Genomic DNA, 26,499 nt, shown 5'->3' with positions numbered 1-26,499 from the left:
TATATTTTTATATATATATATAGTATATATATGCATGTGGTTGCTTTTTGTTACAAAGACTAAATGGATTTGTTTGCAAAATAAGAAAGGAGTCTTACTTTTATGTCACAAAAAAACAGACAGTTTGGTCCATTAATGTGAAATGCCAAAAAACAACTGACAGTTTGACACGTCTTCTTTTTTTCCTTTTGTCATGAAATAAAACAGCTTTACATTCAACAGCGTCTCAGCGAGCCCTGCTGCACAAGCACATGCAGCCTGAGTCTTAACATGTAGCATGATGGGCATAACACAGCCTCGGTTTACTAAAAAGACAACGCAAGTCAAATAAATACAACTCCTGTTCTGTTCTGTTCACATTTACACACACACACACACACACACACACGCACACACACACACACACACACACACACACACACACACACACACACACACACACACAGACACGCACACACATACACACAAACGAACACAGGGTAAAAAACACAATGTTAAGCTCATATTCACATGCACTGGATGTGGTGGTTGCCAAAGGCTGGGGATTGAGGAGGGCTGGGGTGTTATATGGCTTTTTGTCATGTCTGTTCTCAAGTTCATGTGGATCGTACATGTTCACTTCTCTGGCAGAAGGCCACACTGGAGGTTTCTTCCCCTCTGCTTTCATCTTGTGATCTATGGCAGCTGCAAACAGAGGTAAAGGAAAGAGGAGGCTCGAGGATTGGCTTTGAGTGGAAAGACATTACAAGGGAACAGAGGTTAAGAGAGAGAGAATGTGTGAGTGTGCGTGTGAGTGTGTGTGTGAGGTACCATGTACATAATGGTACATTTTCCCATATTCCCTCCCCATAGACCCCTGTGATGGGCTTTATCTAAACAGAAACACTTTTTTATGTTTGGCTTGTGGTTCAGACACACACACACACTGTAGTGACCCAGACACAAAAAATTCACACTGACATATAAATGGCTTAACAGCACATAAAGAAAACACTAACACTTACACACATACACACACTCGCACACAAATGCAGACCCCAGACACACACATACAAACACATACACAAACACACACACACACACACACACACACACACACACACACACACAGTGTGCCTGTTGTGATGTTGGGGCTGTTAGATTGCTGCATGTGCTGTGTGCACGTTTGCCTTTAAGTGTGGGAGGTAATACTCTAGAGGCATTGAAATGGCAGCAGCTCCTCGGGTTCAGACATGTGCCCCTCTCCCACCCTCTCTCTCTCTCTCTCTCTCTCTCTCTCCCACCCTCTCTCTCTCCCACCCTCTCTCTCTCTCTCTCTCTCTCTCTCTCTCTCTCTCTCTTTCTCCCTCACTCTGCACTGGGGTGGACAGGGGGCCCAGGGGCACAGGATCAGATGAAGGGGTTGCGTGACGTTCCTTTGCTGGGGTAAACAGTCCCCTGAGAAAGTTAGAGACAGAGGGAGAGGGAGAGAGAGATTACTGTACAGCACTGAGTCGTTACATAGATATTGGAAAAAAATATGCACGCACACACACACACACACACACAGACACAGAGACACACACTAATTAATCAAGTCACTCATTCTGGCACAGATTGACTGATGTCTCTTTCATACTGCAAAAATGAGTACACTTGTACATCGCTGGAACAGATATATCACTGTTCCTTCCACACTATTCAGCTAAACGCAGGCATATAAATGAAGTGAATGAAATTAAATGAATCACTGACTGTTATATGTAACTGGTGTCTTGAGAATTGAAATCTGTGTAATCCTTCACTCACAGACATTCACACACAAGCACTTCTCAGAAAAAGTTCTCAAACATAAGATCAAAGCCCTAGTACATAAGGGTGATGTGTCAGAATGTGTGTGTGTGTGTGTGTGTGTGTGTGTGTGTGTGTGTGTGTGTGTGTGTGTGTGCTTGAACCATACTCACAGTGAACGGATTCACCGACATTGGGCGTGGAACTTTGGGTGCAGCTTCAGGCGCAGGGAACAAGGTGAAACCTAGACGCCCCCATAGGGAAGAAATGCATGATGGGAAGGGGGAAGGGCTCATGGGAATCACTGCATACTTTATTGCACCTCTCCGCGTTCCTATCTAATTTCTAGTGATGATATATCATTCTATACGTTCCTGTCACCAAGACGACACTGTGCTGTATATCAATCCATACATTCTAGATTGGAGGAAGCAACTATACGTGGATCCCATTGGTATTCGTGAGGCTTGAAATGACACTGAAAGCAATTCATTTGCCCAGTGCTACACAAAAAGCCTGCGAGGTTCAGGGCTTGATCGCCAGCCAAATCACACAAACTCAGCGCTGGGCTGACAGGTAAGTAAATGAATGCGACAGTGTGTCTCTTGGCAAGAGTTGCGCATTTGAAATAAGCCAAACTCCAACGCCTATATGTGCAAACATACAGTGGATGCCTGCTGCAGCTTGTGGACATATTTATGATTTTTTTGTCATTTTTGCTAAATATGAGTGTTTATGAAAGTTTCTATAATCCTATAAATGAATAAAGAGCTATGCGAGAAATCGCTAATGCACGCAATATTATCAAGTTATTACAGTTTTTTTCAACTGCTTACACACTAAATCTGTATTTGTCACACAATTTTCTAAACATGTCTTTCAAACACCATAACCCCACACCAAATCTGCAAAACCATACACTAATTCTCAGTGTTTGACTTAGTTTTCAATTTCCTTAAACACCTAACGCAGAAAAATCTAACAGAAAGTAACTTGATTTCGCTTTTCAAACATAACCTATCAAAATGCCACATTTATTCGCCACTTATTCACACTCATTGCTTTACTGAACACCATCTGATCACTGCCTTAGTATACAGCACGCCTATAAATAGATATACTCTATAGACTTTAGCGTACTGTTCTACAAAAAGTCTTTAGAAATACAGTAATTTCTGTCTTTGGAAATTTTTTTAAAAAAATTCAAAACTCCATGTACATCTGGTGGTCATTGTATTTTGCTTAGTTTTTTTCTTGTTGGCTGTGAAATAGTGTATTCACAACAGCAAATTATTTGGGAAAAATCACTATTTTTGGTTTCAATATTGCTTACATGTTTACTGTGTATTTCAACTTCTCTTTATAGATGACTTTCACTCTTGTATGGAAATAGAAGCCAATGAAAGACAGAAGAGCTTTAGGTTTTGAGCAACAGTGTGTACATGATGTGTCCAAAATGTGATAATATGACAAACGTGTAGATAATGTGAGGTGAATATATGTGTTTATGACATTTTGAATGTTGTGTGTCATTTTGCTGGAGTTTTACAGTTTTTTCCAATTGCTAACACACTAAAATTATATGCAAAGCACAATGATTTAAACTGACACACAGAGAGCAAAACCTCTTCTTAAGTCTCCAAAACTAAACGCATTTTCTGCTTTACACACATTTTGCAATTCAAAATGGCACTTTTCAAATGGCGTGAACACAGTTCTCTGCAAAAGACACAATAATCTGACATAAAGTCACATGTTTGCCATTTCAAAACACTGCCATTCAAAATGACACTACATGAGCTAATTGGCCAACGTATGTGCCACCTGGCCAAACACCTCAATGGTTAATTGTTACCACTTCAATCAGGAAGTAAGCACTATGAAGACCACAGGTGAGCACCTTTTCTTACAACAATGGAAGACGTTGCAGAGAGAGGAAGAGGAAGGGTGAGAATAAGAGGGGGAGGAAGAGTGAGAGCTGGTAGAGGAGTTCATGGCCAAAGAAAACAACAACATTTTACTGCAATTTTCTTTTTCAGTTTACTGTTTTTTGTGAGAATATTTTTGTTCACTCCAATGTAAATATATCAGCTGTGCATATGTTGCACTGACTTGTTTGGTGAAAAATAACCAAACACATATACATGTGTGTGTATATGCAAATATTTCTGTGCATGTGAACAATCTGAAGAATATTCTACAATATGTTTTAGTATTATGGCAAAGCATGAGAGTGCTTTTCATTATGCCCAACAGTGTGTAGGTGGTTAGACAAAAATCTGGTAATATGAATGAAAGTGTGTGCCATTTGGTGCAAAAGTTTGATTTTGATAATGCTATACAGTATGTAGTTTTGGTTGCAGTGCTTCATTTTGCAGGCTGGTTTTGTGAATTGTGTATTTTGATAAAACCACAATAGTTTGCAAAATTGCGTTTTAGCAATTGGAAAAAACTGTAAGTCATTTTGCATTTTATGTGAGCAATGCTGGGTTTTGTGTGTAGAGTTTTGAAAAATAGACACAGAGTTTTCAAAATTTGTGTAAACAAATGTAAAAAACTGTAACACGGTAACACCTCAGAGTTGACATTGTGGTATCAGCCAAAGCCTTGCTCCTCTACACACTGACCAAACATCTTTCCTTAGCTCTACTGAATCCATGATAGAAATGACGAATGGGCATGATAAATGTATGCAACTGTTGAACAGTGAATGTGCTACTGTTTGGTGAGTCAAGACTACATTCATTTGACATTCAGATCAGGAGAGTCAGTAGAGACATCCTGGGCCATATACTTACCATTAGTTTCCTGCTTGTTGGCTTGCTCAAGTGGAAACGCATTTTGGGTAGTGGTGGTCGCTGAGAAGGAAGCCGATTGGGGGAAAATGGACGAAGGGGTGGAGACAAACGCACTTGAGTCATCTGTCAATCAGAGAGGAATCATCTTTCTGTCACAGTCAGCAGATCACTGATTTAGCACATAAAGAATGGTGATAGAAAAATGGTTTGCTTCTTTACTGTTGGCAATCTCCTTACAGGAACATTATGGAAAAAAAAATAACTGGACTTTACTGCCCCCTGGTGACATGAGTGTTTATTTCATGCATAGTTGAATCAAGTCCATTTTTAACCCCCCAGTGAGAAAAAGAGAGAGAAAGAAAGAAAGAGAGAGAGAGAGAGAGAGAGAGAGAGAGAGAGAGAGAGAAAGAGATAAAGAGATTTTGGCATCACATGTTTTTTATTCCCAAGAGAAAAAAACCTAAAAGCTGTTGCCGATAATAAGGACACTGCAATGATGCTACTGTACTGTACCTGGTGTGGCACACTTGAAAGGGTTGCTGGGAGACAGGGCGGGCTGTGAGGTGGAGGTGGAGTTGAACGGGTTGGGAAAGTCTAAGGAGCGTCGGACAGCGTTAAAGAAACGGATTGGAGAGAGAGATAAGAAGGGTGGAGGAATATACACATACAGTTAGCAGAGTAAGAAAGACAGACACAATGGCAAACAATGAGAGCCCAAGAGAGAGAGGGAGAGAGAGAGAGAGAGAGAGAGAGAGAGAGAGAGAGAGAGAGAGAGATAGACAGATGGATGGAAACAGAAGGAGAATTTGTGCCGTCATGTACCTAAGGTCTTGCCATCGCTGTGGCTGACATGTGTTCACTGCTTCACTCAAATCTAATTACAGTTACCACACTATTACCCAGGCGGACAGCCGCTAATGCTGTTACAGACTAAAGAGGAAACCGATGGAGATGGAGCATTCAGAGAGTTACCCGAGATAAAATCATTGTTATTTTCATAAAACAAACAACCTTCTGAAGAAACAAACAACATTAGACATGAAAAGAAGATATTTTTGCTTACTTGCAAAAGTTTGGGTGCCTGGATCTGTCACACCAGGTGAACTGTAATATACAGAGAGAGAGAAAGAAAGAGGAAGATACTTAAAAGGTATTCCTAATAAAACTGCTACTATTTCTAATAGTATTTGTCTACTTTTCACAGGCTGCAACTATTATATATCCAATGCGCATGTAATATATTCATATCTAACCATTTACAACAACATGAATGCGAAGAAGAACACACTGAACCAGTGAGATTGGACTTAGTTTAAACAACCTCAAATAATACTGATGCCTTCACAGGACTCTTGCACATGTGCTTCGGTTAACACACTGTATCGTTCATCACGGCCTTCCTACCTTGCTGGAGGAGTGGAGCTTGTTGACACTCTGCTGCCAAACAGGGCGCTGTACTGTGATGGACCAGTAGAGGGGGCTGGTAAGACACAAATCGAGCAGCAGTCAGCGCAAGCATCAGGCCCAGACTAACCATGACTCAGGAGCACACATGAGAGAAATTAGGATGGATGATATAACATATGATATAAGTCACTCACTTCCAAAGGATGGAAGACATTTTCCAGAGACACGGTTACTTACACACTTACACACACATACACACACACACACACACACACACACACACACACACACACACACACACACGCACGCACACACACACACACACACACACATACACACATATACACACACACATATATTATATATAGATTAGATAGGGATACATGTATGCATACATATATAATATATAATAATATATATATTGTTTATCACACAGTATACACACGCACACATACAAAGGCAGTCCTAACCTGTGCTGGCAGGTGTGTTTTCCAAGAACACGCTGTCAAGTTGCGACAGGGGGGCGTACTTGTCCTGGGAGGGCCCAGACGCTTTGGGAGGGGGGGCAGTGCTGAGGGCGGTGTGTTGCTGACCCAGACCTCCGAAATCCACACTGAGGGACTTGGGGAACACCCTGAATGGAGCCCCGCCTCCAGAGGCGGAGAGTGTACGACCTGAACCAATCACAGAGGAAGAGCTTAAGACACACAGCACACTGATTGGATGTTATTTGAGCGGAATGGCAAATCAAATGGTAGCCCTTCCTTCCATGATTCTGTCAAGCAATGTGTTGCTTGCCTGAGTCTGTGTAGGGCTCACCGAGTCACTTTCTTTGCTTTCAATTTACTGAGCCAGGATTGTATGTGAATACTCAGGTTCTTGATTGCAAACAAGAAACATACAGCTAAAGAACCATGAGGAACAATTAGTTAAATTTGACAAATCTGTTGTGTTAGAATTGTGGACATGCCTGTGAAATATGAATTATTATATATTTTCTTTGTCACGGCGCAGACAGGAACAAGACCAACTTTCATCTCAAAGCCCACCCACAACTTGAAAAAAGCACCAATCACCATAAAAGCAATTTGTCACTAGAGTCTTCTGCATCACTGTATTGACCGCTGTCTTCAAATGTTTGAACACACACGCTAATCAACGCGCTAATCAATCCCACCAACATCAACACATTCCAACACAGATGTCCAGTTGAGCAATATGCTCTATGAGCAGCTACAGCTAGCACCATGGGTTAGCATCCACACAACAACAGGTTTGCTTGGGAGCGTTCCATAATCCGCCTCTCCTTAACCTCTGCTCTGATTAGAGCTTTATATCCGCCTCTCTCCAACATGATCTCATGCAGCATAAGGCCTGATTAAGCTGGGGAACAGGAGAGGAGGGGGGGGGGGGGGTTCTCATCAGCTTCAGGTGGAGCAGAGCGGCTAGGGTTTTGGGAGGGAGGGTGGGGGGTTGCACACTTTATCTGGTTTCACTGTATCTCATTGTGGGTATTCACGATGAGGAGAGAAATAATTAGGCAAGGCAAGAACACCTCCCCTCCAATCTGCAGCTATAATGCCTTCTAGATGGTTCCACGCACATCACAGAGGAGAGGAGTACTTTCACTGTATCTCAAAGTGGGTTTTCACGATGAGGCCAGTAATAATAAGGCAAGGCAAGGACACCCCCCCCCCCCCAAGCAAACCCCTCCCCAGGGAATGCTCCCAAGAACACCTCCCCTACAATCTGCAGCTAATGCCTTCTAGATGGTTCCACATACATTACAGAGGACTTCATATATATGACACCTGCTGTCAAGTGAAGTCTTTGGCAGTGTTTTCTCCATACCGAACTCTGATACAGATCTGTATCCGAGAATCTGAACTATGCCAAAAGCACATTGTGAGGACTCACAGCTATACGAGGATATTTTAGTGTGGCACCTCAAACTTAAAGCAACACATTAAAAGCATTCTGACACCTTATAAATAGTGTGTGGCCCTCTTCTAAATGAAAAGATGACTGAAACTTTCAGACGAGGTGCTGAAGTGTCTGCCTATTTTCCCAGAGTGGCACCCAGGCTGCTTGCTAAATATAGCTGCTCTTTTATTATTATTATTTTAATATTGTCACGGGACATGGCGTTTCTCCTTGACCTGAGAGCTGGGATGTGTGGCTCTGAAGTGGAGTGTCTGATATAGGGCACTGAAGTGTCCCGCCAGCCTATCACAGTGGTGTGGCAGGCGTACAGTACAGGCAGAGAGGCACACACACACACACACACACACACACACACACACACACACACACACACACACACACACACAGAGCCATAAATGCATAGGCACAGCTGCCCAGAGACTTGTATTTCACTCTGTATACATGCATGCAAAACTCATATCTTGACATTCCAAGCCTGAAAAAAAGTGGGTACGGCTGGCACATGCATGCAAATATGGCAACATAAAATTAGTGTGCACTGTCCAGAATACCCACATTCTCTCTCTCTCTCTCTCTCTCTCTCTCTCTCTCTCTCTCTCTCTCTCTCTCTCTAATTCTCTCTTTACATGTAAAGCAACACCAAAGCACTTTTTCTCTGTCGCACGCACGCTATTTGTTTATCCAGCACTGGCTTTGCAAATAACAATGTCCACAGACAAGGTAGAGTATGTTGCATGAAACGATTTTGGAAACATTATTTTAAGGTACAAAAAACTCTTTGGTGTTGCTTTAACACACACACACTCACACACACAAAGACACAATACTCAGACGACACACACACACACACACACACACACACACACACACACACACACACACACACACAGACACACACACACACACACACACACAGACACACAACACTCACACACACACACACACATACACACACACACAGACACACGCACATACACACACATACACACATCTGCATGTGCTATGGTGAATGCCTCAAACATCCATGACATTCTATACCATCTCCCTTTCCCCACTTTCCCCACTAATCAATGTTGATGCTAATCATTCCTGATTTTTGGAACCCTTAATTAATAGTGTGTGACTCTTATCTCCGCTCCACATGCATCAACATGCTTGGCACATCCACAGTGTCACACACACACACACACACACACACACACACACACACACACAGACAGACACACACACACACAGAGACAGACACACACACACACACACGGCAAACAGCCAGTGACGGGCCTTACCTAGGGTGAAGTTGTTTTTAAAAGTGCTACTGGCTGGGAAGCCGAATAGGAGGAAGAGGGGAGATGAAAGATCAGAGAGCACAGAGGATAAGACAAAAAACAGAGGAAGTGGGAAAAGAGTGTGTAGATGAGAGCTAATGTTAGCATGTGTCTGTGTGTGTGTGTGTGTGTGTGTATGTGTGTGTGTGTGTGTGTCTGTGTGTGTGCGTGTGTGTGTGTGTGTCTGTGTGTGTGTATGCGTGTGTGTGTCTGTGTGTGTGCGTGTGTGTGTGTGTGTCTGTGTGTGTGTATGCGTGTGTGTGTGTGTCTGTGTGTGTGTGTGTGTGTGTGTGTGTGTGTGTGTGTGTGTGTGTGTGTTACCTGATGGACGAGGGAGGGCAGGAAAGGATGTTGGGTGATTTTGGGCTCCCATACCCGAGGACAATGACCCTGGCCTCTGTCTTTCCACCCCACTTAACATAGTATCTAAAAGAGAGGTGACAAAACAAGAAGAGAAAGAGAGAGAGAGAGAGAGAGAGAGAGAGAGAGCAGAGAATAGTGACAAAAGACAAAAAAGAAACAATGATTTTGGCTTTCTGCTTGCCTCTGTTTTAGCATTCATCACAGCCCATTTTAAACACTAGCCTCGTCATGCAAGCACAGCACTTTCTGAGCCATGCAGCCTGAAAAGGAGACCGAGAGCAATAGTGGAAGAGAAAGAGAAACAGAGAGAGAGACAGAAAGAGAGAGAGAGAGAGAGACAGAAATAGAGGCAGAAAGGAAAAGAGAGAGAGTGAGATAGAGAAAGAGCATGAGAGAAAGCAAAAGCAAATGAGTCAGAGGGAAATGAACTGAGAGAGAAAATGACTGTGCAAACAAGATTGAGAGGGTGAGAGAAAGACCAACAGATAGAAAGATGGAGAGAGGAAAGGCAATGCAATTACAGAGAGAGAGAGAGAAAGAGAGAGAGAAAGAGACAGTACTAAAGCATAGGCATCAAATATGCAACCAAACTCTTGCATTACATTTTTCTTTCCTTGTCTCTCTCTCTCTCTCTCTCTCTCTCTCTATCTCTCTTACAATGTTGTGCATTGTTCACACCAAGAAAGTAATCATTGCCCATTGATTTATTATTATTGATTGTTTACGTGTGGTTTGTGTGAAGCGCTTTTGAGTAGCTAATGTGTCAGAAAATGAGCTATCAAAGTAAGTGTCACTTGACTTTGCTTTTTCTGTCCATCTATATGCCGTACCTTTGATGGTAGGGTCTCTGAAGCTTTGGGAGCGCGTGGGTCGGGCGGTGAAGACGTCCGTGCGCATGTCCGCAGGGGACACCATAGGCGGTCTGTCCCAGCAGGACATCTGAGACTGGGACTGGACGGGAGACAGGATGGGAGACATTTCAGCTACTCATATATAAATATGACATGGTATGGACACTACATACTGTATGCACTTTGTATATCTGTACTGGGGACATCCATTCACCTTGACCATAATGATGATATGAAGCATTCACTGCACAGTTTCTCGACACTGCTTCTAGGAGCCCCCAACACGGTATGTTTGAAGATCATCCACACCACCACCACACTCACAAATTAGTGTGAATGAAATGCCTGAAGTTAATCCATTCAAATCAATTGTGGAATATCCGACATGACCCACTGGCCACAAATATTACACACGACAACCAAAGACTTCTCCAGATACAGAGATCATGCTACAGTATAGAACGTGAACAGACTCTTTCTGTCCTTGGTTGTCCTAATGTTTGACCATACACCATGAAATTAAATTCTGTTTGATCATGAGATTATTCCATACATTTGTTGATTATTCCAACAATCCTATTTAGGTTCCCTCGATAGTATCTGAAGCAAAACTGCTCTTGATAAGATGAACAGCTCTAAAGCCCAAACATGATGTGCCTCTGGTAATAAAACAAAACAAAACAAAACAAAATCACAGTCTTTTAGTAAAACAAAAGAAGATGATGCTTTGTACCATATAGAGGCACAAACAGTATACCGTACTCAGTATACCGTACAGTATACCGTACTCAGCTTTAGAGTACAATGCTTAGTATGCTAAACAGTTGCAGTATGATTAATGTTACACCTCTGCCCCATGCATCATGCTCCTGAATTCGTCTGCCTTGTGATTTGAGGTGAATTGTGCTCCACTTGGTACTGCTAAACTTGGTCTATTTTTAACTGCGCTGTGTGCCATTAGCTTGTGATTCATCTCTTCATCCCACAAGGCATCCCACCACCTCTCTCCCTGTCTCCACATATACACACACATATATAAAAAGAGAAATAGAGAGAGAAATAGATAGATAGATAGATAGATAGATAGATAGATAGATAGATAGAGAGAGAGAGAAAGAGAGACAAAGAGACTTTCTTTTCTAACATCAATCCAATCCACTTATGTCTCCCAGTCTCCCTCCCGCTATGATCAAACATGCAAACTGTTTCATGTGTCAAATTGTTCTCGTGATGTGTGCGGAAACCTCCTTCTCTCTCACCCTCACCAGCGTGCGAATGGGTCTGGACCCGTGAGGCATGGCGTGACTGGGCATCTGGTTCTGGTGGGTTCCGTGAGGCATGGCGTGACTGGGCATCTGGTTCTGGTGGGTTCCGTGAGGCATGGTGTGACTGGGCAGCTGGTTCTGCAGGGGTCCGGCGTGGGCCTGCGGCAGGTTCTGCATTCCAGGGCTGAAGGGTCCTTCTATGTCCCGCCGGTTCTTGCTCTTTGAAAAATGCCTGAAAGAAAAAAAAAAGACACACACACTAACACAAACATCCTTGCATTCTTCTTTCATGCTAATCACCAGTACTACACCTTCCCTATGTCATCATGCCATCTGAGATAAAAACAAAATAATGTAATTATAAACATTTCATTCACTAAGTCAAATGACAACATTGTACTGTAACTTTGAAGCTAGCCTGCTCCACGTGACCTCTTTGCTCCAAAGTCATAGATGTCTGTTTCAAGCTGCAGAGAGAGTAAATATGTTTGGTTGCACATAGATAGCCTACAAACACGGCAGAGGGCACACCAAGAGGAATTTCTACGGGAGAATTCAATGTTGCCGCACAGTGCAGAACAATAGCTAGAAGGTGCTGTCTGCTTTAATCAATACGGGTGGTGTCCAGTCATGATGGTATTCAGTCTGCTATCTTCTGGGTGTGCAAAAGCTTGCAGGATGAGAACATGAAAGGGTGTTTAGGGATACTAATATTAGACAGGAGCAAATTCTTACACACAAAAAAACAGAAAGGTGGAGGAAGAGAGAGTGAGAGAGAGTGAGAGAGAGAGAGAAAGACAGAGTAAGGAAGAGAGATTCAGACAGTGAGTGAGAGAGAAAGGAAGCGACAAAGACAGAAACGCAGCAGGTGCAAATATGATATAAAACAGGCATTTCTTACCATTTCTTCCTCTCATATTTGTCCTGAAGAAACTCCTTCAGTTTCTGGGAATCTCGGGCATCAAAGCATCCATCCGTTTTTGGGTCAAAGGTGCAGAGCCAAGTCCTCTTCCCAACCTTGGACCAGAGAACCAGTCATGTTTAGCACGTACAAGAGGACTGTGCTTAAATTGCATAAACATACATCCACATCTGTTCAAAACTACTTCCTTCCAGGAACCACCAAAACAAGGTCAGATGTACTCGTAAATCATCTTTCTGAAATAACAAGCAGGCCCAATGTGGTCTCTGAATGACATATGCATAAGACCAAAACAAGTCCATCATGTGGGCGTTCTAGTGTTTGTCAACGCTTTTACAGGTTTGGCCCTAACCAGACAACTTCCTTATTCCTCTTTCCTTATTCCCCAAGAAAAAGGCTGAGGTTTCTGCACTCTACATTCTAACCTTATATCTAAATGTTTCTCTAAATGTCTCTTGGGACCAGATATACATACAGTATATACTTATATGTTTATTTACAGAAATCACTTGAAGGTATACTCCAGTACTCATCTTCCTTTCCTAATTCAGAACAGTTAAGAGACACCTTTAATTCGATATGTGTAGACAAGTGGATAAAATACTTATTGGTATAATGTCCTTTCCCACGTACGTAAAGACATTATTGCACTTGTCATGAATCTTCTCATACGGAAACTTTGTAAGTCTTATGGAAATCAGCATGAAAACAGTTTTCGGTTCCAAACGCCTATTTCAAGCAAAATCCAGGAACAGAAATGCCAGAAATGGCTTGAATGGTTCGACAGCTCTTCAGCTACCATGCATAACCCATTGCATTTCCCTTGACTGTGATAGCCTTGATGCTGCTATCGCTAATCTTTGTCAGCCGAGCTGCCAGAGAGCACCCTAACCATGTATAAGCAAGGAGGGTAAACGCCTAAACAGCAAACTGGGTGAGCCTAATAATACATCACTGAGTTCACTCTTACTCATGACTAATAGACATGAGTCACTCGTTATTGTGATAGGCAAGGGAGCCATGATATAACTGCCATGCACCATAATCATGTTGTCATTCCCAACAAGGTCTGACTTTGTTCTCTCTCTCTCTCTCTTTCTCTCTCTCTCTCTCTTTCTCTCTCCCCTCTCTCTCTTTTGCTTCTCTCTCTCCCTCACTCACTCTCACACACCACTCACACAAACACTCTGTCTCTCACACACACACACAAATTAAAAACAAGTTTTCCAAAACCCGTTTGGCAATCTCTTCTGATGAATAGGCATGACGGTCGAGGTGAATCAGATTATCTGAAGACGCACTAGCAGACTCTGCTTAAGTCTGTCTGTCTTCCTGATTGGCTCTTAGATTTACTCTTATGTCAGAGACTGACCTGAGGGAAAGACTCTCTAGCCTCAACTCAAGGTCTGTCTGCCTGTCAAGGCCATGTTTCTTGACAGCCCAACCACTAATTGGCTGTTTCACTCCAGCTACTGTTTTTTATATTTACATTTTAGCAGGCACTTTTATCAAGAGCTCCTTTTGGAATTGAACAGCAGCCTTGTCAGTGCCATTTCCATATTCTGACATTTAAGAAACAGGAGGTGTTCCAACAGATCCCTTTGACAGTGCCCTTTTGAAATGAGCGACCCAAATAACTGAATGGATTTGAAACAGTAGCGATTTGAGGGAGACAACACTGCGTCCTCTCAAGGGTCATTTTGACACGCACAAAAAGCATGAAAGAGGGTGGTGAATGAAGTGACAGTCTTCTGCCTCATACTGCACCGCACCCCCCCCCCCCCACACACACACACACACACACACACATACACACACACTTGTTATATTTGCCTGGGATCTCTTCACTCCTTCGGACCTCAAACTGGGCAGCAGAGTCGCATTCCTCGGGGCAGCGTCTGGCAGCGCGGTGCCACATTAACCAGTCTGTCCAGTCAAAAACACAGCCTCGCTGTGTAACAGCACCCACACCCACACACAGTCACACCACTGATCTCAGACCAGTCTCGCCCCACTCCACCTTATGACCTTCAGACCGCGCCACCAACGGCAGACAACGACCCTAGGCCAGCGTCTAGACAGGGTGGGGAGCCTTTGATGCACACCCTGCACAGTAGGTCACACTGGGGACTTTTCTCTGCTTGCGTAGAGCAGGGGCTCCTCTGCAGAATTGGCCCCCTGATTTATTACTAAAAGGCCGGCTGGCGCAACGCCAAGAGAGATATAAAGACAAAAGGGGAATGCAATTTCTCCAGCTGCCCTTCACTTTTAAGAGCCGGAAAGCTAATGGCAACGGCGTCCAAGATGTGTAGCTGCTGCAGCTCAGTGGTGTTCACTTCAAAGGTGTTTTTTTCCCCTCTTTTTTTCTGCAGGTGATGCTATGTGGTTGTGTCCAGAGTAGCAATGAGAATTTTAGAGGAGGATCCTATTTGGGTCAGTATGGAATGCCCACCCACTCGACTGAGGATAGACGGGTCTGGCATGCCACTCACCTCGTTGCCATGGTTTTGGAGAAATTCAACTTCCTGTTGGGAGAAGGTTGTCATGGAGATGGACTTGACTCTGTGGGGAGGGTTGAGTCCTCTCCTAGGAAAGAAACAGAGGGGAGGAGGGGAGGGAGCCGGTGAAAGTAGATTTTCAAGAGGTATCCTCAAACCTGACAGGAAATCAATAGAATTAGGCAAGGCAACAGAAAGGTGAATCCCTGTGTTATTCGCAACGTTCTGCAGGGAATCTGTGAGGATGTGAGGACGTGAGGGAGGATGCAGGTTGTGAAAAGACAGTAAAAGAAGAAAGGTGTGTTAGAACCAATAACCTACAGTAGGCTATTTGTATTGATTGTGTTCAACTAGCAAGAGACGTGCATCATGAAAAAAACCCACTGTTGGTCAAAACTGTAGGTTATAGTAGCCTAGGCCTACTAGGCTACATATTCTTTTCTGCAGTGCACTTGAGTGGGTGAGGTAGCCTACTTCTTAGACATTTCATTCCTTAACTCTGTGCACAAGTCGGTCACTCGGACGACTTAAACCTTGCGAAACGTCCTCGGCATGCCTAATCCTTTGGACGGGCTGCTTGTGATGTGGACAATACAAAACACAAGAGAGTGTATGATGCCAAACCTGAGGCCATGACGAAACGACACGTAACACAATTAACGGGACGCCTGTAAATGACAGAGCGGTAATTACTGGACTAAGTTAACTGAGAACCAGTGGGTTCCGAGTCTGCGCGAGTAGACTATTTGCCACTCATGCAGCAGTTAGTTGGAATTAATAACCTATACGTATAGACATCAGTTATCCTAACACATAGAATTTGGCAACAGCTAACCTTATGCCACCATACCATTGCTACTACTAGCAGGATAATAGTCAAACAAGAACAATGTGGTATAATATAACCTAGTGATGATAATAGTAATATATTATTATTATTATTATTATTATTATTATTATTATTATTATGCTAAATACTGAAAAAATTGTCATACTCACAACATTCCGGAGCACGACGTACACACGAAGCAGCCCACGGTGATATTGATGTATGTCACTCCAGGCTGTCCGCACTCGAAGCAGTGTTTGTTGACTGCAGCCTGAGCGAGCTCCCTCACCCTGCGGGCGCATATCTCTTGGTTGTCCCGGTGTTTTCGATTCGACATACTAGGCGTCTTGTTGCCTCCCCTCTCTCCTCCGTTTGTCTGGCGGGGAAACCGATAACTGGCCCTCCGCACTCCTCCCCTCTCTCTCCGTGCAACACCGTGTGTTACTGTAGCCTACTCACGCCCGCATTATGAAAACGATCATGCGGCTGCTCTTCGTATGATCTGACGCCGGATCTCACATGCGTAGGCAATTTCTTGTCAGTGTATGGAGAGACGACTGACCAATCAGTTTGTCCGTCTGTCTCGGATTTTCAAAATTTCTGTATATATTTATTCATTGTTGCTGCGGTAGGCTATTCTACACGAGTGTGTGAGAGAAAATCCCTCTCTCTCCCTCTCTCGCTCTAAATTTGAAGCTCTATCCAAACGTTTCTCTCTAGCTCTCCCCTAACACACCCCCTTTTACATATTATTGCGCTCACTCTTGCCTGTCGCTCTACGAAGACGCGGCGCTTTGGAATGGTGACAGATTTTGGGAACCGGGAAAACAGCTAGGGCGAGCACCAAGGAACCAGTTCGTTCTGCTTCGCAGAACATGTCTGAAGACAGGCAAAGACTGACGACTTTAACAGAAACTATATTAGTATAATGGTACTTCATGTGGTCCAACGCTGGTGTTTTGAGTTTTTTCTTTTACAAAGTAGGCTAGGCCAGCCTATATTTATATTTTCAGCGTAGCTCAGCAACAGTTTTCACTGCCGTCATGGGTGTATCACGCCCTTAGAGTGACGTACTGAATGAAAAATGTTTCCTCAAGTGTTCTTTAACTCTTTACGATAAGAAACGGTAAACATGTTCACAGCTGTTGGCAGCTGTATGAAAACGTGTCTCCATCAAATGAACCGTATGACCTCTCATGAGCTACGAATCCTTAGTCAAATTGTAAACAACAATGATAAACACCTACCATCTGATGTCCAGGGAGATGGGAGGTAAGAGAGAGACGGGTGCATTTTCTATTAGCCTACTATTGGCTGTAATAGTTGTGTCTAAGGCATGTGTAAAGCTGCAATAACATGGCACGATCACAAGGGAGAGCTCTCCGCTTCCAGTGGATCTTTGGCCCCTTATAGTCTAGTCGACTCTTTCTCAGCAGCATTTCTGAAACATGCTGAAAATCGAGCTGTGATTTCCGATCAACAGGTCCTGCAGCATCCTCTCACAGCCAAATGAGCATTATAATAGTAGCCTAATCATATGCCAACAAGGGCGAAATAACTTACGACTGGCTCAGCTGAGCTAGTAAAAATAATTTTGGAGAAAATCTTTGCTGTGTGCACTCTCTCCATCCACACACATTAAACTCTGCGTGATTAGCCTACAATGTAATGTTGCGGGGCAGGGGGGCGGGGGTAGCATAGCGTCAGTCACGGTGGGGAAGACGAAAAATGTCGAGCAGGTCTAATCGAGCTCTAATTGCAGTCACTGCTGGGTTATACCGCAGCTCATTGCAACGTAGAACAGAACAAACCCTCAGTCACAGTCAGCAGTAGCAATTTACAGGCGGCCATTATCCCAGCGCACGTGATATTTAATAACATCCTACTGTGTTTCATGCCAGATAGACGGGCAGAGGGAGAGAGAGGAGACATGGGCATTTGTTAATTCCGAGTTCATCCCAGTTGCTAATACGTCCTAAAAGGTGTGAAGAGCAGAAGTTAGATATCAGGCATTGTGTCAAGGAGATTTGAATTTTATGACACAGATGAACTGTATACAACATATGAGACAGAAGTAGAATATAGGCTAATAGAAGTAGCCAATGTCAAAAAGTTATAAATATATTGCTCCCTTCAGCAGACCGAAGCACCAAGTTTTCTCTTTCTTTTCCTCCCAGAGAGAGGTCAATAATTGACAACTTTTATAAGCTACTAGTTTACCTCATGTTCTTTGTTGCCTACAAAAAATAGACCAGACAATTGTAAAGGCTTTTTCATCACCAAATCCCTTTTAAACTATCTGATTTTGTGATCTCAATTTCAAGAGTTCATTGCAAGTCCATTTGGAGCAGATTCTGTGGTGGGTTATGTAACTCAGATCAGACCATGCAGACAGTTTGCCACAACCCTCAAACTTCTACAGCCTGCCTACACTTAAAAACTCCTTGGCCATCCACAAACCCCAGAGACCAGTGTATAAAGCATAGGTTACGAATTTCTGAGTTCATGAGATCATAGCACACGCAAGTATAGGCCTATATTTTTTTTAAAGTAAGAAGGGACAAAATGCTGGATTGTGCATCGACAATGGCAACACCATCATGGTTCTTAGAGAAAAGGGCCTGCGTAAAACAAAACGTTTAACCTTTCTGACACTTCTCCGAACGCGCAACAGCCACCAGAAGACTCACGCACCCGGAAATAAAGATCACGGGAGGGAGGTGGACCAACTGCGAGCAGAGCCACGAGAGGAAGAGACTTTTATGTCTACCAAGACGCGTTTATGAGGGACACCTAGAATAACATGATGTCAGGCTTTTTTATTTCTGGATATGTTTTCCGTTGCTTTCCCGTCGTGAACGGGGCAGGTCGCTAGGTTAGGGTTCGCTACCTCTGGAATCTATTAATCTCGATCTGATGAAGTTGGACTCCAGTGAAACGCAAGTAAATTCGTGGCATATTTGATGAAACAAGTTTCTATATGACAGTGAGTGTTCGAGTATACCTATTTCGAACAAACTGTTCCTGTGAATTTTGAACCACTGTGCTTGTTTGGCATTGATCAATCAATTGCCCTCGCTTGTTCCGCTCAGGATTTAACTGGACAAAATACATTAATTTGGCGGCCGATGGTGGAATAAAGTCATGAATTTCACTCATAAACTGCATTTGTTATAGAATGGTTTAAAACCCAACTATCAAGGTGGACATTTCATTCATTTACATTTTGATTCTACTGTGGTTTTGACATCGAAGTGGGCAGGCAAACAGGCTTCATTGCAACATCTTGGAACGTGTTCATGACACCTGTCGGATTTTTCATCTAGTTATCCGTTTATTTTATCAACGACAAGATGACAGTCAAACTGGACTTCGAAGAATGTTTGAAGGACTCCCCTCGCTTTAGGTAAGTGGTGTTATTAACGGCCAGACTCCCTGTTTTGAGAGTGAATTGTATTCCTCTACGCTTTACATGTCCCAAAGTCACACGCCAAGAGGAGCGCTACGCAACAAGCCAGCTAAAATGTTGCTCTGTTTTGAAATTGGGTCGTAGGAGTTCTAGAAACTGGTGCAAAAAGTTTCGGAAGCTCGTATGGTCTAACATGAAGGCGCAAGGAAATGCTTTCCGGCCAGACGCACCCACGTCTAAACTTACTGTCAAGATGCAAAAATTATCACATCGCCATGGCGAGGTCACGCAGCGCTGACTGCAAGCTATGGAATGGAATGTTCCTGTTGGAGGGAATGGAAAAAGTGAATGAGAAGAACCAGGCAAAGGGGAAATGAGAGAGAGAGAGAGGGGAGGGGGGGGTGAAGGGTGCTTGGTGATGGGTATACTAGAGAAATTTACTTTGAAAGCCATAATCATGGTGAGTTTAATGCCCTGGGTCCTCTTTTTGTGGCCCAGCATAGTCAAGAGTCACAGTTCAAGTGAGAGTGAAAAGATGACAGCAAAGGAAGACCACATTCAAGCAAGCTGCTTGTGAGATCTGTGTTCCCGACATGCTCTGAAAGGATTGTCGTCAAGTCAACCTCTTCCTCTCTTTCTATTTCCCCCTTCGTCGTCATCTGGATCTGTTTCTGCCGTTCATGCTCAGAGAGTGGTGGTAGGAGAGTATGTGGTCAGAAGAGACCTACGAGAGAGAAATAGGCCATAGCTGAACAGAAATAAACACAAACACAAACTAGACAGAATTTCATTACCCAGAGAAACATACCAGTATATCTTTCTGTACACAAATGGTCAGAAAACATCTTTTGTGTGAACACCCTAACACAGACATACACACGTGCAAGCATAGATGCAAAATTACCTCTTAGTTGCCTTGTACACACTTAGGATAGAATATTGGGAAGCAGCTCAAGTATCAACAGAGATACAGAGAAAGAGTCCAGGGGCTCAGGGAACCACTTCACACTACACTGCCTCCCGTTGCTAGGGAACTGCTGGTGGTGGTGGTGGGGTTGTAACAGGAAGTGAGGCGAGAGATACTGTGGTGATAAACAGGGGACAGGAAGTGTGTTTTCAGGGGTGGATCGCAGCCGAAAGCTTAGGTCTCTATCTAGCTGTTACGCACGCACACACACACACACACACACACACACACACACACACATTCATCAACTGACATAACTGCTGCCAGGTTAGACCAACTCTGGTAACCCATGATACGAAAGGGAGGACCACAAGCTGTGTCCCTCTTTGCTGAGCTTGCTTGTGCCCACTCTCTTCTCACTGAACTCAGCCAAACCTGTTGGCACCTCCGGTGAATCGGTTACGCCACCCGGCCCCGATTTGAATATCAATCATCCAGTGGCAACTGCTGAATGTCGGTCCCCAGAAAAGGGGTGGAAGACTAGATATTTGGTCATTCTCTCTCCACTTTATTCTTTCTCTCTCTCTCTCTCTCTCTCTCTCTCTCTCTCTCTTTACATAGACCTCCTGAAGCTTGTCTCATTCTCTTTTAGTGTACTGTGTGTCGCTTGCTGCACCTCTCTCTCTCTGCCCGTGTGAAAGCTAGCGGAAACCACACAACCAAATGTTCAACTGTGTGTGGGTGCGTATTTGAGAGAGAAGGAGATGTACTTGGTGATACTGAAACACTAAGATGTATCTCACTTGTATGACACTAAGATGTGTCTCTGTCTCTTTCTCACCAACAAACACACACACACAGTTAGACTCCCTGTAGACTGGCCATCTGACTGGGCATAATCCCGTGCCCACACACTTGTGCTCCTCCATGCATGTGCCAACCCGTCACTGGCATCTAATCGCATCACATGCCGGATACTCAGTATCCATGTTTAACAACAACAACAATTGCAAAATAGCAACAGCAATAGTATACAGTACTACATGTCATCAGGGCCCACTGTCACCCATCTGGGAAAAGGCATAGCTCATTTCATTGTTGTGAAAAAGGTTTTGCTAAGGTGCGTGCAGCAAAGCAAGCAAATGCACTGTAAAGCTATGCAGACTAGCATTGTGCAAGCATCTTTTGTTGCTCAAGCAAGTGAGTATGGTAAGTGTGTGTGTGTGTGTGTGTGTGTGATGGGGTTTTTGTGTGCTATGAGTGTTGTGTGTTTCTCCCCTAGGGCGGATATCGAAGAGGTGGAGATGGATGTGAATGAACTGGAAACGCGACTTGACAAGGTAAAAGACAGACTGAAAGCGTAGGAGGAAAACAAACACATGAGCACATTTATCACAACATAACTTTTATTATACTTAATAATACACTTATGGCGAACGTGATTTACTTGTGCATATCATCTAATCCAGTGGTTCTTAAACTTTTTGTCTGGCGACCCCACAAAAAAGTATGGCGAGGTCTGGCGACCCCACTTTCCCCAAACCCATTCTAAGTCCTTACTCAAAAACCCCCCTCAAACGTTAACAACTAAATCAAGCAAAAACTAGAAAGCAAAGTCATTTGTTTTATTTACTCCATATGAACAAGAACCGAGAAAACCAAACAATCACGATTAAACAAGTGTAGGCTGCCGCCATATCAGATCAGAGCGCTATGTGCGTAGCGCGCGCGCACACACAAGCACGCACGCACACATACACATGCAGCATTAGGCCTACAACGTTACATTAATTATATTTATGGCGATAACAATAACAGTATTTTTTTATTTCCCTTTCTGGTTTACTATCTTTAACCATTTCAATGGAAAGGGTGGGCATGCTTCCGTGAGCAAGTTAATTCTAGGAGGAATGCTGCATACGGCGACACAGAGATTTTCCTCCACGGTGCTGAGCCGACATATCTATTTAGATAGATAGATAGATCAAAGTCAAAGTCAAAGTCAGCTTTATTGTCAATTTCTTCACATGTTCCAGACATACAGATAGATAGATAGATAGATAGATACTTACTTACTTACTTACTTACTTACTTACTTACTTTATTGATCCCCAGGGGAAATTCGGAGGAGGAGTAGACTCACTGGTAGATGGCACTTCTGAGCTTTTGTTCATTTTTTAAGCAGCCACCTGTCCTTTTTGGCTAGTAGGCTACCTATGTCTTTTGTTTTGTTTTACTTAAAATAGCGGGAACAAGTTGAGTTTGTTAGTGGGAGCAAATAGTTACATTGTTTCTATCAGCGGACCAGTAGCCCATAGACTGAACCAGATCTCGTTGAAAGACGAAAACATTTCCCTCTCTTCTCTTAACTGCGTGTAAATAAGAAAAAGGCAGAAAAGGCCAATATAATTTTCCTTTGTTTCACCTAATAATAATTTCAGACGAGAGAGAGAGAGAGAGAGAGAGAGAGAGAGAGAGAGAGAGAGAGAGAGAGAGAGAGAGAGAGAGAGGAGAGAGAGGAGAGAGAGAGAGAGAGAGAGAGAGAGAGAGAGAGAGAGAGAGAGAGAGGAGAGAGAGAGAGAGAGAGAGAGAGAGAGAGAGAGAGAGAGAGAGAGAGAGAGAGAGAGAGAGAGAGAGAGAGAGAGAGAGAGAGAGAGAGAGAAAGAAAAAGATCCAGAGATCCAGATCCACAACAACAGTGAAGATTCAGGGCATGTTCTCTACCTCCATGATATGGAGATGTGATACAAAGATGCAGTGACTGACCAGGAGGTGTCAGATTAAATGGCAGGCAAACCAGAGACAATTCTCAGAATATCATAAAAACCACAAGCATCATGTTAGACTGACTTTCCCAATTCCCCAATAGCCTTGCATACATCCTATTTCAGAGTCATTTCAGAGTCAAGTGCTGGCGTCATGGATGGCACCTTCTTTGGAATCGTGAAGCGCGATGGCAGTTTAAAGAGATTTTGAGTTCATTACACCTCCCTTAGTGGTGTTAACCATCGATGATGAAATGACATTTGGTGTGGCCAGTTTCCTCTGATGCACCAATACAGAGGATTTTCTGTACCTACCCTGAAATGAGAAGGATGTTAGGAAACTCAGTACATCCTTCTTAGTGAAGGTTAAACTGATATAAAGAGGCACTTTGGCTATGTTAAGCACATGCCAAGAAGCAGTAAGATAGGCAAACCATAAAGTGCATGTGTTTGTTTAGAACCTTTACTCTGCTAAAAAGAGGAACCATCCTCAACCACGCTTCTCCCCTCTATTGTTTCCTGATAAAGAGGAAAAGGCATGTCAATTGCTCGTAGCCACAAACGTTGCCCGATTCCCCATTCTTTGTTTGGTTTCTGGCCTCACCTCAATAACTACCACAACGCCATGCTCAAATGAAAGCTATTGTGTTGTCCTGTGACCATTTCTCCCCTCTGGTCACTTTCTGTGTCCACTTCAGAAGTGAGCCTGTGATGAACTGAACTGACTACACACACTTGAAAGTGTAATGTGTGATGTTTCGGAAAATGTTATCAGATTCTCATTTGTTTATCTCTTTCTCTTTATTTGTTTTGTGTGACTCTCTGTCTTTTTGTTTGTTTATTTGTTTTGTGTTCATGTGTGTGTGTTTGGGTGTGTCGGTCTGTCTGTGTGCGCCTGGGTGTGTACCTGTGTCTCTGTTGTTATGTGTTGTGTTCACCCTTCACCTTTAGTTGGTGAAGCAGTGCCACACCATGCTCGAGGCCGGGAAGGTATTCTGTCAAAACAGCAAGAACTTCGTGGCGGGGCTTAGAGAGCTGGGTCACCATTTCTCGCCCGACAACACCATGGCGGTGAGTCAGGACACAAGTGGTCCCGCACAAAATCACCACTTCTTTCCACTGTAATCCACCCATGACTCACTTCTGACAAGAAGCACAACACAGTGTCAAAAAACGCAACTGAGAAGAAACAAGAGATAAGACTGCCACAACATGACCTTGTTTGGTCTTAAAAAAAATTCTTTAAGTGCACATCAACAGTGTAAAACTTATAAACTGGACGTGATCTTTCGATGACCACCGGAACCTTGTGGGTGATCTAAACTGGGGGGGGGCGGGGGGGCACGCAGAATTAGTCCATGTCCTAACCACGGGCCCATGGTGTCACATGGTGCGTTTGCAGACTGTTCTGTTATCACAGGCAGTGTGAGCACACGCTCGCTGTCTTATCACAGAAATGCTACATTCCAGTACTCTAAGATAGAAGTAAAACATCCAGTGATTCTCGGGAATCCTGCATCTAGTCTTCTCCTAGTCTTCATTTTCACTGGTATGTGTGCAAAAACATGATGAAAGGACATGTCATTATGACAGGAAATGCCAAACAGAATATGAACGGAAATAACAAACAGTTCACCAAAGTGGCACATGGACCTCTATGTTTTTACATTACAGATTGTAGATAGGCCTTAAAATCCCTCTGCCTCAGTCAGTATAGCTTTCTGCGGTTAACACATGGTAAAGAATTCTTGTAAGCACAGTGTGTTTCACCAGTGCAGTGTTGTGGAATATCTGTCATTGGAGAAGTGTTCAAGTCATGGTGGTGATGCTGTGTCCGGTATCTTCTGGTGTGCACACACAGTAGATTAACCCTTAAAGGTGTGGGTTTTTGAACATTCTAACATACGATTCCATTCCGCAACAATTCAAGGTTCTAAAATTCTATGTTGAATTCAACGAACCCAGATATTCTTTAGAACGTTCATTTTCCAACATTCCCGTCACACCGGTGTGACCTTTAAGCGTATGGAACCTTTGTGCTTATAAGTACTTGCAGGGCAGACCTGCCGGAGGTGAGCAGTCAGAAGACCCTAATATAACAAATTCGCTCCTTCACCTGTGCTTTAAGTCCGAACTGCGCCTTTACTTTGATAATCGTGTAAATTACAGTAGGTAGCTCCAGTGACTGGGTGACTGATGTTTGTTTAAATACGTTTGTGTCAGTACAGTACATGATAGCACATACTATCAGTCCGCGTCCTGCCTAGGACTTCAACCCATGACCTCTGTGTGTGTTCACACATTGTTCTAGTAGCTGAGCTGCAATGGCAGGAAACAAAGAAGGGGTCTCCTCATGAATGACGGTTAAAAGTTAACACCTTAGGTACTTGGTCATCGTTAGACAGTGCCTTTGTGGGTTTCTGCTTTAAGTGTACCAGCACAGTCATCCACATGTGCACACGCCCTTCGGGAAACATAAGAATGAAAAAAACAAAAAAAACAAGTTGTGCCGCACAAGAGCTAAAAATGGCTGCGTCGTAATTGAACTGGTTAAGTGGCTGCTCGCCCACTCTCCTTGTTAAATCCCATTTGCATTTAGAATGGATCTCAAATTTACCTGAAGCATCCACTCCTCTTGGACAGTAACTTCAAAGTCTTTTTCCCCACATGCATAGCTAATTACATTTATATAGGAAAAAAATTAACTGATTGTTTTGAAGAGTCGAACCAGCTGAGTAAGAGATAAGAGTCTTAAAGTCGGCAACTTCCTACGCATGATGCTTTTACTTCCTAAAACACAATTGTTTCTTTCATAATCGTGAAATACAATTGAGCCATGGGAAATAACCCCATCAAAGTCTTTCGTTCCTGCTAAATCTTGTTATGAATGGGCGGTAACTGAGCCAAACCAGCTCTTGTGTATTAAGTCAGTAGGCCAGGGCTTACCTCAGGAGAGCCTACCATGTTCTGCTCTCTATTGGGCCACAGGGAAGACAGACATGGAGATGGTACACTGTTGGTCATAAAAGACTCTCTTTGAACATGTACCGGTAGTTCTTTCTGACTGACCAGAAATGTAAGAAAAACATACCATAGAGGGTTAACCTTCATCTTCTATAGGAATGAAGCCTTCACATCAAACGAAGAAAGAGACTTAGCAAAATGGCAGCCCTAGTATGCAGCATGTGTAGAGTGTAACTCACCTTGCATACAGTTACTCACTGCAGGACCTCACACAATGGCAGTCACACATCAGAAGTTGAGAACAGCTTTTGAGGGATGGTGGTGTTCTCTCTGGCTGGCAGTCCTCCATCATTGTTGCTGCTGCCTGGAAGGAACCCCCCCCCCCCCCCCCCGCCACTGCCTCGTGCGTCCTATTTTTGTGAGCCCGCCGAGGGCTTGAAGCAGACCAGCTTCTGAGGAACTCATTGGTCTTAATTCCATCC

General features: G+C 43.5%; 2 protein-coding genes across 7 annotated transcripts in view; one reads left to right on the top strand and one right to left on the bottom strand.

The window, feature by feature from the left end:
* agfg2 (ArfGAP with FG repeats 2) lies at positions 1-17,478 on the bottom strand. Of its 5 annotated transcripts, XM_076289011.1 has the most exons (15): positions 16,143-16,262; positions 15,768-15,811; positions 15,138-15,231; positions 12,625-12,740; positions 11,718-11,955; positions 10,438-10,558; positions 9,566-9,670; positions 9,206-9,238; positions 6,446-6,649; positions 5,973-6,048; positions 5,632-5,672; positions 5,082-5,162; positions 4,569-4,691; positions 1,944-2,014; positions 1-1,437 (listed from the first exon to the last, which is right to left on the bottom strand). In XM_076289011.1, exons 3-15 carry the CDS (start codon positions 15,189-15,191, stop codon positions 1,390-1,392), a joined length of 1,311 nt encoding a protein of 436 aa, XP_076145126.1. In that variant the 5' UTR covers positions 15,192-15,231; positions 15,768-15,811; positions 16,143-16,262; the 3' UTR covers positions 1-1,389. The 5 variants fall into 5 exon arrangements, with proteins under 5 accessions (XP_076145126.1, XP_076145122.1, XP_076145123.1 ...); XM_076289007.1 differs by lacking the exon at positions 15,768-15,811 and having other exon boundaries at positions 16,143-17,470; XM_076289008.1 differs by lacking the exon at positions 15,768-15,811 and having other exon boundaries at positions 11,724-11,955; positions 16,143-17,436.
* Positions 17,479-18,673: 1,195 nt separating this feature from the next.
* Positions 18,674-26,499, top strand: part of acap1 (ArfGAP with coiled-coil, ankyrin repeat and PH domains 1) — a 34,400-nt gene continuing 26,574 nt past the window's right edge. The window contains exons 1-4 of one of the 2 annotated variants that reach the window (XM_076289005.1): positions 18,674-18,958; positions 19,228-19,378; positions 21,571-21,628; positions 24,005-24,124. In XM_076289005.1, the coding sequence (XP_076145120.1) occupies positions 19,326-19,378; positions 21,571-21,628; positions 24,005-24,124 (231 nt within the window). In that variant the 5' untranslated portion in view covers positions 18,674-18,958; positions 19,228-19,325. Of the gene's footprint in view, positions 19,379-21,570; positions 21,629-24,004; positions 24,125-26,499 lie in introns of both variants that reach the window. The other variant, XM_076289004.1, reaches the window with a different exon arrangement.

Source organism: Alosa pseudoharengus, unplaced genomic scaffold (genome assembly GCF_046254945.1).
Source record: "Alosa pseudoharengus isolate Yale_2024_CS ecotype anadromous, Long Island Sound unplaced genomic scaffold, YU_APseudo_1.1 YU_APseudo_1.1_scf_17, whole genome shotgun sequence".
Lineage (NCBI taxonomy): Eukaryota > Metazoa > Chordata > Actinopteri > Clupeiformes > Clupeidae > Alosa > Alosa pseudoharengus.
Note: the sequence above shows the minus strand (reverse complement) of the source record. Positions and strands in the feature narration are given on the sequence as shown.